Source organism: Pristis pectinata, chromosome 4, assembly GCF_009764475.1.
Source record: "Pristis pectinata isolate sPriPec2 chromosome 4, sPriPec2.1.pri, whole genome shotgun sequence".
In the NCBI taxonomy this organism is placed as follows: Eukaryota; Metazoa; Chordata; class Chondrichthyes; order Rhinopristiformes; family Pristidae; genus Pristis; species Pristis pectinata.
Window position 1 is genome coordinate 42927385 of NC_067408.1, and position 15822 is coordinate 42943206.

The following is a 15822-nucleotide window of genomic DNA, read 5'->3' on the forward strand; positions in this document are numbered from 1 at the left end:
CTTAAGTATTTAAGTCAGTTGCTTCTGGCATTTCACCTCAGTGTCAAAATGAGTTTATTGAGGGCAAGTAATTATTGTAAAAAGGCATGCAGGTATTCAGTTCCCATGATAAAACTGTTTTGTGTACAAATCTTTTTTTTTGATAGTCACTCCTTTTTTTCTATGTTGCTAAATGCATAACTGTCACTTTGGTGTCAAAGGATTATAACATTTGATAAATAATAGCAATTGAAAAATTGGAAACGGGGAGGGATTTAAAGATGAGCTGATAAATTTAAATTGGCGTGAAAAACACTGATGCTGGAGGAACTCAGCAGGCCAGGCGGCATCTGTGGAGAAAAGCAGGCAGTCAATGTTTCGGGTCAGGACCCTTCTTCAGGACTGAAGATAAGAAAAGGGAAGCCCAATGTATAGGAGGTAAAAGCAGAGCAGTGATAGGTGGACAAAAGAGGGGAGGTGGGGTGGGCACAAGGTGGTGATAGGTAGATGCAGGTAAGAGATAGTGATAGGCAGGTGTGGGGGAGGTGGGGAGAGCAGATCCACCAGGGGATGGGTCAAAGGTAAGGAGAGGGGGAAAAAAAGGGGTAGAAAAAAGAGGCTAGGAAAGGGAAGAAAAGAAGCATGGTTGGGGGCATGTGAGGATTACTTAAAGTGGGAGAATTCAATGTTCATGCCATTTAGCCTCAAGGTTCCAAGACGGAAAATGAGGTGCTGTTCCTCCAGTTTGTGCTTGGAATCCTCCTGGCAGTGGAGGAGGCCGAGGACTGACATATCAGTGATAGTGTGGGAGGGGGATTTGAAGTGACTGGCAAGTTGGTGCTCTGAAACCAATCAGGACAGTAAGGAGCAAAAAACTGCAGGTGCTGGAAACCTAAAACAAACAATATTGAAAACACTCAGCAGGTCAAGCAGCATCAGAGGGGAGAGGAACAGAGCTGACATTTCAGGGGCAACCAAATCTGTGGAGAGAGTTAAAATAGAGGGATTACCTGAAATTGTTAAATTGAATATTGCTTCAAAAGTTTCAATGTACCAAGATGGGAGATGAGGTATAGCTTCTTGAACTTGTGTTGGGCATGATTGGAGCAATTTAGGATGTGAAAAAAAACAGGTCAGAGTGGGAATTGCTGGAAAATCAAGTTGACAGGCAACTGGAAGCTTGGGGTCACCCCAGCAAACTGAATAATGGTGTTCTTCAAAGCAGACACCCAATCAGCTTTTGTTTTCTCCAGTGCAGAGACACTGTGTCAGGAGCACCAAACTCAATACACTACAAGTGAATTGCCTTTTCATCTCGAAGGAGTGCTTGGGTCCCTGGATGCTGGGAAGGGAAAAGGTTAAAGGACATGTACTACATCTCCTGCAGGGGAAAGTGCTGTGGGAAGGGGGGTGATTAGTGGAGACTCTTTTCTCTCTCCCCATAGATTTTTCAGTTTAAGTTTTTCTCTTCTGCCTTCAGTTGCCAGTTAGTAAAGTAATTGTTACTTTGGAAGCTTTGCTCTGCAACCTATCACATTTCTTTCCTCTGTTCTGTCCACCCTTCCTGTTTCCTCACTTTTTCATTTTTGGTGAAGAGTTCATGACCCAAAACATCAAGTCTCCTGCCTAATGCTGCTTGACTTGCTGAGTGCATCCAGCATTTACTGTTTTTGCTTAGGTCAGTGAGGACTTGGATATTGGGCAAGCACAGCACTTGGTATGGGCAAGATATAGGAGCAGCAGAGCTTTGGATGAGCTGAAGTTTTTAAAGAGGATGGGAGCAAGATTCTAAGAACTTTGGAATAGTCAAGTCTGGAGGGTTTCATGGATGGTTTTTGAAGTTGGACGAGGTTATGTTGGTGCTTTTGCTGAATTTTGTCGTGTGAATATTTAATATTTTATACCTTACCAATTACTTCACTGATTTCATCCAACTTATTTCTTTCTGAATTCAATATAAAGTGAAACTAGGCGATCATGACTTTTTTTAATTAGCAACTACATTGAAGTCTGAACTGCAGAATCTAATGTGACATTAACAATGTGCCACGGGAGTATGCTTTAATGTATGATGGACTTTAAATTCCATTGCCATCACTGATGTGCATGCAAATATTAGTATTTCTATTTCTTCCCATGCCTGCCCCCCTCCCCAACTCCCAGTCCTTTGCAAGGAGGAAATCTACAGCGCTTGAACTTAGACATAGTATTTCAATGTTTTAAGATGTTTTCACATTGCAGTAGTTCACAGTGCAGTCTACTTAGGAATGGTTGGATGCACGTGAATGGAAAAACTACAAACAGCTTGGTATGAGTGTGTATGGACTTTGAAAGCTCTTTGTGCTGTGGGTTCATAAACCACACTACATTTTAGAACCTACACCACTCTAAATGCACAAAAGTACTGATCTCCCATTGTGTCATCAGGATAAGGTTATGAAGGGTCAAAGTAAAGTAGCAATAGTGAAAAATCCCTGCAAGGACTTGCATGTAATTATAGTTTCAGCTTGTGTTCATTTCTGTCTTGGACTGCATAAGTGAATAGAACTGACAGTAAATGTGAATTTTACTATCAGTAAAATTGATAGGGTATCCAGTGATCTGAGGGAGGGAATTGCAGTGGTTGGTAAAGGGTGATTTGGTTTAAAACCTCTCAAAAAGTCTTTATCATTAACATCCAGCTACATCTCTCCATCACTTTCATCTCTCCTTCCACACCCAGTGATGTCAACCTAACACATAGTATGTCTTAGATGAACTGCAACTTCCAGTTTAACAATGAGCAATTTACCGAGCCTATTTCATTTTCTTTTCCTTCCTTGGCCATCCACTCAGACAGAAAGCATGAAACATTGCAATTTGAGCTGCACATCAGACCTTGTCATCTGTCCATTATGCAAGTTGCTTATTTTGCATGGTTATTTCAGTCTGGACTCAGTTATTCTATTATGTCTTAGTTTCCTATGATTTATTCTCTGAAAATTCCTACTTCTCCAACTACACACCTACGTTGCCTGACAATCACTGCTTGACCTGTAACATTATCATCTTGTGCCTCAGCAATTCAAATTTTGCCCTCTGCTTATAATCTCCCTTGCCTTCACCCCATCTTATTACCATAACTTCCTTTAGCTCCTCTCCCAACTCATTAATCATCTACCTTTGGCCGTTTATGAGTCTCCCATCCTATTTTTCTCCCAGATTGGTTGCAGAGCCTTTATTTCTGAACTACCCTGGCCATATCCTATTCATGTTAACTTCTCATTTGAAAAGTCAGTGTTACTTTTTTTCACGATTTCTAAAATGCTCTACAATCATTTCCTTGTCTGTTTATAATCTATGAATGGTCTTGAGTAATCAGCCCTAATTTAAAAAATTCAATTTCACTAGCCTCTTTTACCTCTTGCATTTGACCCCTCAAAGATGTGCTGATTAAATTGCCCCTAGTGTATGTGCCTAGGAGGAGAACCATGAAGTTGATGGGCATGTGAGAGATGATAGGTTATGGTGAAAATACGTGGAGTCCTGGGATTACTCCTGACACTGCCTTGACTCGTAGACCAGGTGATCTCCTAGTCATGAGAGATATTAAATGTAAAGCTACTTGAATATAAACTTGAAGGTATTCACATGACAACCTTCTCACAATACATTTGTGGGATTCACTATGGGTGACAATAAGCATGATGCATTTTCCCACCACCCCTCCCTCCACTCTGCTGCTTCAGATTGATCTAGTGTTTGAGGTTGTCATTTGCTGTGTGAAACCCCAGATTCCAATAACCCATTATCTTTGTTACTAATTTGGGTGTATGTTCTTTATATTAACAGCATTATCTCTCCTCTATAATCAGTTTGGGTATCATAGCTTTATTGGAGTTTTAGCTACTTGTAAAGGCAATGGTATAACATTGGAATTATGTAGTGACCTAAACTGAATATCTCTGCTTTTAATTCTATGAGAAATAAAACAAAATATTGGAAATGCACAATAGCATAGGCAGAATTTCTGAAGAGAACAACAGAGATAACATTTAAAGTCGATGTCCTTTTAGTAGTTTTGTTGGAAGGTTATCAACCTGTGCTTCTCTCTGGACACGTCCTGCCAACTTCCTTAGTTATTTGAGCATTTTCTATTTTTCTTGTTTCAAATTTCCAGCATTTAGAATAATTTATTTCTGAAATACCAAGGAAGGTGAGGCTTGATTTAAACTATTAAACTGATTTATTAAGCAGTGAGATAAAACATACAAGACAACATTTATAATCAAATTCATTAGTGCTTTCTGGTAAACATCAGCATAATACAAATGAAGAGTGCAACTTGCTAAAACAAATGATATAACTATTCTCCCATACTTCTAGTTCAGTGGTTGCCAACCTTGGTATCACAGTCTTGATAGGGCTGCAGGAATTAAATAGTGTTGCAAAGAGACTTCAGAATGTAATTTTAGTTTGAATTTTTTCACATGGTAAGGTAATTAATACTACCAACATCATTTTGGGGTTGGGAGAATTTTGTGTTTTAATGGGGTCATGCTAAGGAAAAAGTTAGGAAGTGTTCCTCTAGCTTTTGCCTCAGCAAGAGGTCTCACAACTTCCTCTTTAACAAAAGTGACTGCTCCACCAGGCTTGCTGTTTCAAAACCCTTTGTATTTATCAGTCTGCTCTCCTCCCCAACTCCCAATACCCAAATAAGTATCAAAGGCTTTTTATTACAATGAGCGAAAGATGTGTTTTTCTGATTGCCCTGACAAGCCAATATATTGCTTGTTATTTGCAACCTATGAGAAAACACCAAAGCTTGCTTATTAGCATTATACTCACCCACCATCTCACATCCACTGTCACAAAATGACACACTAAATTTTTCAAATCCTTTCTGTGGCAATAATATTTACTCCTCCCATCCCAGTATATAAGCAACATGAATGATTACATATACTTGCATATAAACATGCTCAGATTTATGAGAGGAAATTTGACATGATCTCCAGCCAATTTCATACAGGTGTGAAAACCTTTGTATCGTGAGCTGGTGTTCTAACTTAATCAGCTCAGGATCCAACAATAGGGTATGGCCATGTTTAGTTACTGGACAAGCAGTCAGAGCTCTCAGCCATGTGAGGAGTTCACATCCTTCCATGGCATCTAGGAAATTTAAATTTCTGTAATTAAATCCGGAGTTTAACAAAAACAACTAGTTCCACTAACAGTAATGATGAAGCTACTGGATTGTTGTAAGAACCCATCTTGTTCACTAATGTCCTTCACTGAAGGAACTTTGGCTTAAGCGTGACCCCAAGCCCACCTGTGTGATTGACTGTTGTGGGCACAAAATCCCTGGAAAAGGTCTAAATTCAGCCAGATTATTGACAGTGGAGGTTAAATTATAAATTGTATCATTGAATCTGGGAAGGTTGAGGGTGTCTTGATGGAAGCCTTGATAATGAAGAGTTTCATTGAGATGAATAGTGGTCTTTTATGTCCACTGGTGAAACAGCCAAGTACAAAGATATAGGGGAGTCCAGGAAAAAATCTTGGCAATGACTAGAATGCAGCTTATTTTTGCCATGACAGAAGCAGGATCTGGAAGTCGTTTTAAAAAAAATGGGAATTAATTGCTTGAAATGGTATAGAAAAGTTTTGGACACGAGTTAAGTTATTGGACTAGATGTTTCATGGGGAGAAAACATGGGTATAGATTGAATGGGCTGATTGACATGATTCTCATGGCAATATCCTACAATCACAGCTTGTATATGGATGTGTGGATATCAGGCAAGAAGACTTGTGATTTTTTCCCTCAATTGAATTTCTATGCTAAGGGTCTAATTTTAAGCAATGGTTGCATGGTGAAGATTCTGGCTCTGATGACTAATTTTCAGTCTTCACTTTTAATGGCGTTCAATTATAATTGCTAGAGTTCAAACTAATGGTACTCAAATACCTCAACATCAGCATCATCAGCTTAGAATATCACAGGGTCATGGGTTAAGCAAGTTTACTGATAACTTGTGCCCAAAATAATTTGCTTAATTAAAATTCTAAAACAATTCAGTATAAATAGTGGTAAAATAAATTAAGAGGAACATTTTGAGAGCATGTATTTAACTGTGGGCAACCTAGTTTGCTGCAAGGTACAAGAAGTTCCTATCACCTTTTTCATCTCCTCCTAGTCAACAATGGAGAATAAATCTTAAAATATCTGTCCTTTTTGCACACCTGTGTAATTGCATCATGACTTGCGTAAAAGATACCATAAGAGGTGCCAATTATTGTTCCCTTTAGCTAGCTATTAACAAGTAGCTAAAGTAATTCGCACTTAGCCATCTTCAAACCTTGCTAATTCAGAAGTGGCAAAAATCCCATACAGCTGATAGTGTTTCTGCATGTTATAAAGCATTTTTCTGTTAAATACATTGGCTTCACTAGTGTTGAACAAAATTTGTAATTTGTGCTTGTGGCAGAGTGCATTAAGAAGGAAATAACAACGCTTAATGCAGACAAACAAATGAGTTGCCTCAATTTATTCTTTTATTCGTTTTGATTCTAATGTATTTGCTTACAAGTGCTTAATCAGTCGTATCATTGAACAACAGAAGAATGCAAAATACTCCCAAGCCTCTGGGTTGAAAATGTAAAGTATTTAATTTGCAATATTTATGACTTGTTTACTTTTTAGTGAGTTTATTTCAAGCCCCCATGTATTTGTTGTACTGCTCAGTTCTGCTTAAAATTTGCATTACAACGAGCGGACTCTTGGGGATTGCTCACACCAGTGAGAGGCAGCAAAGGGCCTGTTAAGTTGCAACCTGAGCTGTACTGAGCAAGGAAAAAGGTTCTTCACCAGTAGGCTACCAGTATAATTCCTCTGTCTATGAATTTTGTAAAATTGCAAGATTTGCTTGAGGCAAAAAAAATGGGAAAAGGGAACATGCAAAACCTAATGATTGTAGGAATTTCACATGGTTCTATTTTGGAATCATATGTATACAAGAAATCTTATCATTAAAGTCGTATTCCATTCTTTCTTAGGCACTCTCTGGGGGTTGAAGATGGTTTACTTATACTCAAGTTCTGTGATTTCTGAGGGAGCATGGGAACAGGCCTTTTAGCCTAGTAAGGCCACCAATCATCCATTTATGTCCTCTACCGACCAGCCTCTGCAAGCTGTTACGTGTATGCTAAGTGTAGCCAGACCCTCTACTCAAGTCAATGGCAAGTCTGGGGATAGACTGCAGGTCCAGATGTATGTGAAACTGACCTCGAACATTCTATATTTCTGTGCTGCAGTGCCCAGATGTTGAAATTTGGAACTTGCTAATGTTCACACTGCAGCTCATTGATGATTCCCTATAGATCTGCCAGCTAGCCATTAGCACGGTCCTGTCCAATGTAATCCATTGTATTTGCAACAGACTGTGGAGGCATTTATGCAAGACATCTTTTTTGATGTAGATGTGTGAGACTGCACATGTAGGAATCTGGAGCAACACACAAAATGCTGGAGGAGCTCAGCAGGTCAGGCAACATAGAACACTACAGCACAGTACAGGCCCTTCAGCCCACAATGTTGTACCGACATTTTATCCTGCTCTAAGATCTATCTCACCCTTCCCTCCCATATAGCCCCCTATCTATGGAAGGAAATGGTCAGTCAATGTTTCGGGTCAAGACCCTTCATCTAGACTGAATGATAGAGGGGAGGTAGCCAGAACAAAAAGCTGGAGGGGTGGAGCAAGAGCTGGCAGGGGATAGGAGGATCCAGGTGGGAGGGGTGATAGGCAGATGGGGGGAGGAGGGAGAGTAGAAATGATGCCAGGAGCTGATAGCTGGAAGTGATAAAGGGCTGAAGGTTGAATCTGATAGGAGAGGAAGGTGGAGCATGGAATAAAGGGAGGAAGGTGGGGAGATGAACCAGTGGGAAGAGTGTGTTGGTGATGGGCAGATGCAGAGGGTAGGGGAGAGGGAGAGGAAGAGAAGGTGATGGGGGCCAGCTGGATGAGGAGGAGAGAGAAAAGGGACAGAGGGGGAAGCAGTTACTGGTAGTTGGAGGATTCGATGTTCATGCTGCCAAGTTGCAGGCTACCCAGGCAGAATATGAGGTGCTGTTCCTCTATTTTGTGCTTAGCCTCAATTTGACAGTAAAGGAGGCCAAGGACAGACATGTCGGTGTGGAAATGGGAAGGAGAATTAAAATGGCTAGAAACTGGGAGATCCAGATGGCCAGGGCAGACTGAGCAAAAGTGCTCAGCAAGGTGGTAACCCAGTCTGCATCTGGTTTCACCAATGTCGAGGAGGCCACATCAGGAGCACTGGATGCAATAAGTAATACTGCTGAATTCACATGTGAAAGACTGCCTCACCAGGAAGGGTTGTTTGGGTCCTGGGTGGTGGTGAGGGAAGAGTAGGGGCAGGTGTTACTCCACTTGCAGTTACAGGGGAGAGTGCCTGGGGAGGGAGGGAGATGGTGGGGAGGGATGAGCAAGCCAGGAAGTCAAGAAGAGAGTGAACCCTGTGGAGAGGGGAAGAGAAGATGTGGTGGGATACCATTGTAGATGGCAGAAGTTGCAAAGAATGATATCTTGGATGCAGAGGCTGGTGGGGTAGTAGGTGAGGACCGGGAAACAATATCCCTGCTCTGCCTGAGGTGGGGGGTTGGGGGAGGGGTTAGGGCAGAGGTGCAGGAAACAGCAGAGATGTGGGTGAGGGCTCCATCAAAACAGGAGGAGGGGGGAGCCCTGTTCCCTGTAAAAGGAGGACATCACGGATGTCCTGGAGTGGAAGGCCTCATCTCGAACAGATGTGGTGGAGACAGGAACTGAGAAAAAGGAATGGTATCCTTGCAAGTGATAGGGTGGGAGGAGGTGTAGTCACTGTAGCTGTGGGAGTTGGTGGGTTTGTAGTAGATGCCAGTGGATAATCGGTCTCCTGAGGTGGAGACAGATTGAGAAAGGGGAGAGAGATGTTGGAGATGGACCAAGTGAATTTGCAGGTGGGTGGAATTTGTTAGTGAAGTTGATAAAATTGACAAACTCCGCACGGGTGCAGGAAGCAACACCAATGCAGTTGTCAGTGTAGCGGAGAAAGAGTTGGGGAGTGGCGCGGGGTGGGTTTGGAACATGGATTGCTCCACGTAGCTATTGAAAAGGGAGGCATAACTGGGGCTCATGTGAGTGCCCATGGCTACACCTTTGGTTTGGAGAAAGTGGGAGCAGCCACAAGAAAAGTTGTTGAGAAGCGTCATGCCTTTTTAGGCTGTAAGGTAACAGTCAGTTTGTCTTTTTACTGGCCTTGCTTCACTCCTTGAAGAGTAACACTACTTGTGTTAAAGTAAAGCCACTCATAGGCATAGTGTAACTATGATCTGAATAAATTGAGTATTTCAGCCCATACCCAAGCAAAGATGGGAGTTATTAGCTGGTATTAAGAAAATGTGAGCATTGGTGGTATTGCTTTTGCAAACCGAATTCCATAGCAGATAATCACTGTTATTTCAAACTGAATGTGTACAGTAACTCAGGGACAGAATGCTTGCATTGTATGTGGTCTTCAGGACCCTACAGGCCTCCAGCAATCTTTGATCTTAATAGTAAAGGGATATAACATTTTACAATTTAAGATGAAGGTCAAGCTTCTTGATGAATGTGATGTTAAAAGTTAAATATTTTTCATTAAAAATATAAAGTTTTCACAGGTTGCAGCAAGTTTTTTCCTTTCTATGTTTTTCTTACATTTTTTGCATTTTGAATCCCTGATGGAAACAACTTTTGGACTCTTCAGATTGTTTTATTTATATCTAACTCTGAATTTAGGAACAGCTCAAGAAATGAACTGTACCAAAATGTTATCCTACAAATGTTGCTTTTGTAAAATAAAAAATAAATAATTGTTGGTTACTTTCAGGTGGTGAATTATTGTTCTTGTTTTTAGGAGCAATACTTTGCCAACCAATTTATTGAAACTTTCCAGTTCAAGATCAGTGAGACTCAAAATAAAGACAATTCTGAATGTCTTTATTTCCAACTAAATTGACTCAAGGCTGCTCCTATTTTGCGCTGCTCTATTTCACTCTGAATGAAAGTTGAAGTGATTGTAACTTGTGCTGATGTTCAACTGTAGATGTGGGGTGGGATGTAGTACTAGATGCTAACTCTGATGCCCACATCTGCAAGTTTCTGCTGACATTGTTGCTAATAATTTTTTAAAATAAATCTTCTACCCTCCCACCTCTGTGATCCACCTGAAGCTAATTGTAGTGGCCCTACTCTTCTGGCTCAGGTGCATTGATTCAGCACAGAGTGGAAATCATTTCTGGAACCCACAATAATAGCTTGGGCCACTGGTGAACATTTTGAGTCTCCTTGTAACAGCTTGCATGGAATTGCCCTGATATGCAGCAGTGGCAGAAAGCAAAAGGATTGTGGATTTTAATGCCTGGAAGGCTAAATGCAATGGATTTCATGCAAAGCTGAGTGCAAGTCCCTTGATTTTTGCAGTATATATATATTATGCATGAGTGATTTGGACAAATATACAAGCCACAAATAAAAGGTTTGCATATGTAACAAAATTTGGAAGAAAATTGTGTATTGCAAGAAGTAATCAAAAAGTTGCTCATGTTGGTAAAACTGTGGCAAATGGAACTCACTCTAGTGAAGAGTGCGCTTATGTGGGGAAGTCAAACAAGGTTGGACAATGGATGGCAAAAAGGTGGACATTCAACAGTGCAGAAGGAAAGGGGGATCTTGGAGTACATGTCGACAGATCACTAAAGGTAGCAAGGTAGATGGCAAAGTGGACGTAGCTTAATTAGCTCGGATATAGAACGTAAGAGCAAGGAGGTCACACTGGAACTTAATAAAATAGATCATAGCTGGGGTATTGGGTACAATTTTAGTCAGCATGGTGCTGGAAGGATCTGATAGCACTGGTGATTCCAGGACTGAGGAATTTTAATGCTGAGGAGAGGTGTAAAGCATGAGCTGTATTCTTCAGAGCAAAGGAGGCTGAGGGGAAATGTTCTCAATTTCGTGCATATTGATTAAGAGGCAGGGTGAACGTGAAAAACTTATTTTTCTTGGCAGAGAGATTTTAAAAAAACTACAGAGTAGTTTGAAGGGTTTGAAGGACAGAAGGATACAAGGAGAGAGAGGGAACTTCCTTCCCCATCACCACCACAAACATCAGTGGAAATCTGGAACTCTCTCCCTGAAAGACTGGCAGAGGCAAAAACCCTCTACCTTTATAAAGTACCTGGATACACGTCATAAACTAAGAGCCAATGGAGCCAGAGATGGAAAGTGGAGCTAGTCTAATAGCTTTCTTTTTTTCGCCAGTCTGCCATTGGTACAATAGTCTATATAGCTGCCTCTTATACACTAAATTTCTGATTCCAATATGAAAAATCAGAATTGTGCTCAATGAAGCTCAACTTTAAGTGTCTCCATAAGGTTTGTTATTAGAACATTGGATTGTTTATCTTCTGCTATTATGTGCATGTAAAATGATATTTGTGCTCTTTGGTATTTAAATAATAACATTCTCTTGTAATAATGCCTTTCCTTCTTGTCTTTGAAGTAGGAGGATAGATATGCATACACAAATCTCTTCCAAGGATGAATTGTTTAAAATGCATCGACGTAGTAGCTTCGGTACAAAAAAAATCCACATTAAAAAAAAGAAATACCATCTGGTGCACTGCCAGTTAGCCTTGATTCATGAGTATGAAGGGTTGCCTCTATTACACTGTATAATTTAGTGAAATGCTATCAAGAATGCATAGCATTTAAAATAAATCATGTCAGAAGCAGCGACAGAGGGAAGCTGCAAAGCTGTATATGTGAGCTTATTGATGTGCAACACAATTACTGCTGCTGTTCTGATTTTGCAAGCACGGGGTATGCAAGTTTAATTAGAACAAATTATAAAGCAACCCAATTCAGTTTAAGTAAATCATAGTTGTAGATATATTCTCTTACTGAGTATTGAATTATGAAGCCATTATGAAGGAGAACACGAACAAAAAATGTGGTGGGCAAATTAATATAGCAATTACAAGCAAAGAGGATCAACAAAGAATTTTTTAATGTGGAAAACTTTTGGAGATGTGTTCTTACGCACTTTGGTATGAGCTGTCACATTCTACAAATATTCAGTCTATTCATCTTGAATTAAAATACAGTAGAAAGTTTATTACTGTGACTGGAGAAAGTTCACTGATCAGAATTAGTTTTACTTTTTGTCTGAAATCATTTCACTTGGTATTTTGACTCTTATCAAACATGTCTGGTTGTCTTGCCTAATTTTGTAGAAAACTGTTAATCATATTTTCTAACTGTAATAGTCCCAATTTTTCCACTTGGGTTTAATTTGTTCAATTGACCACATGGGTTTAAGCCCACTCCAGAGACTTAAGTACAAAAACTTAGCCAGGTGCTCCACCACACTATTGATTGCTGAATTGTTGGCGATGCCTTTCATTTGAAACATTAAACCATGACCATGTCTGTTCTGTTGAGTGGCCTTCATCTGACTTTCAGAAATCCATGACATTTTCAAGAAGTCCAATAGAACTGTTCTTTATGACTAGGAAGTACTTATCCTTCAGTCTCCATCGCTTGAAACAGCCTATCGGGTAATATCATATTGTGTAACCCTACTGTACACAATTTGTCCTCTGTGTGTCTAGACTGGATATAGAATGCTTTGAAATGCCAAGCTCCTGAAAGGGGTATGTACTTTTATTGCCAAACCAGAGATCAGAAGCTCCAGGTGTTTGCCTGACCTTTGTTCAATTCAGAGCAAACACTTTGAATCCAGGTTTCAGTATGCATTTCCCTCCCAGTGCTTGGCCTTCACAAATGGTGAAGCATGAGTATAATGCATGCTGCTCTGTGTTTGCATTTTCAAAATGAAAAGCTTTGTTTTAGTCTATCATTTTCCTTTTTGTAAATACACAAATTATTTTACTTTTTTAAAAATCCCAAGTCAAGAATCAGAGTACACTATTTGGCTGAAAACAGCTACTTTTTTTTAGCTCAGACACAGTACCCTAATCTCTTGAAGTCAGTGGACTCTGCAGTAAATTCATTAAATGACTAAAGTGATTGCTGCCTTTGAAATAAGATGGCTTTTAACTCTGAATTTCTATTCTGTTTGAGACTTATGTAATAACAGCTGTTGGAAAGTGGAAATCTGACTCTCAATGCTTCTGTCTCAAGGCAAATTTGAAGAGAAAGAAGATCGGGTGCCAAAGTTGGAGCAGCTCAACAGCTTGGGCTTCATGAGCAGCCTGCATCTGGTGCTGAACAAACGAGATCTGCTCCAGATGGAGCTTTTGTTGCTTGAGACTTTCAACTGGAACCTCTGCATGCCCACAGCTGCACACTTCATCGACTACTACCTCTCAGGCTCGGTCCACGAGAGTGACCTCCACAACGGTTGGCCGCTTACCTCTGTTGCCAAAACCAAAGCCTTCATGGAAAAATACGCTCATTATTTTTTAGAAGTGTCTCTTCAAGGTATGTTCAAGAGGTAAACTGCAAGTGTAATGATCTCTCATTGTACTAATGGTGGAATGCCATTTGGTACTTGCCTCCAGTTATAAATGTGTTTCTCCTAAATCTGGAGCGCAGACAGAACTTGCATTATCCCCCATGTATTATCTAGTTGACAGAGGGTTTTTCCTTGCAGTCTTCCTTGCTCTCCTAAGGCATTGACTTATAGTAGGATAAGGTTTCGCAGGAATTGGGTGACCTTTGATACCACATCCAAGTAGTCTTTTCATCACGTGTGACCCAAATAGTATGTTCTTCAGATTTCCATCTTCCATCGGGCTTGGAGAGGAGGAGGAAAAGCATCACAATTTAAGCCTTGCTCATTATCTCCACACATGCACCTTAGAGGATATTCAATCTGGAATAGGAGCTAAATGTAGTATCACAACTCCCATGTTTGCTAAGTTCAGCTAATTTTGCTGAAGATCAAAAATCAATCTGAAGGTCCATACAGCGAAGTGTAGTTAAGATTTTAAGATAAATGATCCTCCAACTGATAGGGTTTTCCTTTTTATTGCAGGAGCAATGCAGGAAAAAGAGTGCTTTGATCTAATAAAGCATTGAAACAATATTGCATTATCATAAATGCCATATGTCACCTGAACCATCCAGCTTATGGCCTGTGCTCATCCCAGCTGGGCATCCAGAGCTGTTCCCTTCTAAACTAGCACCACCGGAAAACGACTTCATTTCTTTTTTTAAATACTACAATATTAGATGCTATATTCAATAATTAGTTGGACTGTAAAGCACTGTGGGGGTATATCCAAGATGCAAAGAGCAACTATGCAAGTGTAAATTTATTCATTTGTTTGCCTTTCCCTTTTTGAATAATAGGAATAAGAATTTTTGGTATTGGTAGAAATAAGATAGTGAGTGCTCCTTCACCTTGTATTCAAGAGTTTGATGGGAGTGCTAGAGCTTGGGGATCAGGAGGATGGGTGAGGTCACATTAATCATTAAATATATGCATGAACATTTCCCAAATGCTGAAAAATTGGGAGGTAATATAGGTCGGTGGAAAACTAACTGGATGACAGCAGAGGAGATTAGATTGCAGATTGGATAACTGAGAATGAATAATTGGACAGCAAAGAAAATGTACTAAAGTACTTACTTGACGTAGGTGTAGGTGAGTGGTAGAATCGAGGGGAAATTGATGGGAGTGCAGCAAGAATAAAATGAGATAGGTGTAACTGGCTGCTCAATAGTGAGCACGGAGTCATTGGGCCGAAGGGCTTGTTTCTGTGCTCTAATGCAAAAATACTTTGACGTCAGTATTTACATCCAAAATATTCTTGGGTTCAGAGGATGAACTGGAATTATGAATTATGGAATTGTGATTAGTTCTTTCTGATGATTGACATTGTGTGCTACTCTTGTTGTAGATCACAACTTTCTGAGTTTTCGTCCATCACTGGTAGCTGCGGCCTGCATAACAGCATCCCGCATTTGTTTACACATCAGTCCATCCCTGACCTCTCATCTTCACCTGCTGACTGGATATACGTGGGAGCACTTGACTCCATGTGTTGAGCTCATGCTGATGTAAGATGCAGCCACTTTATTCCTCTTGAAAAGAAAAAGTTGTATAAGAGTTATATTATGTTTTATCCCAAGTGTGTATTTATACGATTCTTGTGTCCTCTTTGAATTGAGTTTAAGCAGTGCTAGAAAATTCTTCTTTATCCTTTTTCTAATATTACTTGAACTCTTGTAGTAGAATAAACTATACTGAATCTCAGCTTGCAGTTTTAACAATTTAAAAGGTGTAAGAACATCTCTGAGAATGTGCTAAATCTAAAAGTGAATATTAAATTTTTTGATTTAACGTGCAGTACTTTTTTTTGGGAGTTGGTAGGATAAGTTCATCTTCACCAGGCAATATATTGTGTGTCTTTGTGATCTATGGCTGTGTCTATAGGGAGAGTGCTTGAATAAAGTTGAGGCTTTAGTTACAATGCCTGCCGTGTAAACCAGAACCAATCTTTTTCAACAAAAGCAGAAAATGCTGGAAATATTCAGCAGATCAGGCTGCATCTGTGGGAAGAGAAACTAAGTTAACATTTCAGGTCGAAGACCCTTTTTCAGAACATTTTGTGTTTTTATTTCAAATTTCCAGCATCAGCTGTTTTAATTGTCCTGTTCTACATTTCAGTAGAATAAAGTTTAAAAAAGGATAAGCAGACTAAATATGATCTTGCATAACTGATAACATAACTACATAATGTGTTTTTCTAACATTACATTATTAAAGTAATAAGAACAAGAAAACAATACT

At 39.9% G+C, this 15822-nt stretch overlaps 1 protein-coding gene across 3 annotated transcripts in view; it reads left to right on the plus strand.

Annotated features, from left to right (window-relative positions):
- The window catches only part of ccnjl (cyclin J-like), a 441915-nt gene that overhangs the window by 36609 nt on the left and 389484 nt on the right, over positions 1-15822 (plus strand). For all 3 annotated transcript variants that reach the window (XM_052013720.1, XM_052013719.1, XM_052013721.1), the window contains exons 3-4: positions 13206-13505; positions 14930-15089. In XM_052013720.1, coding sequence (XP_051869680.1) covers positions 13206-13505; positions 14930-15089 — 460 coding nt within the window. The remainder of the gene's footprint in view (positions 1-13205; positions 13506-14929; positions 15090-15822) is intronic.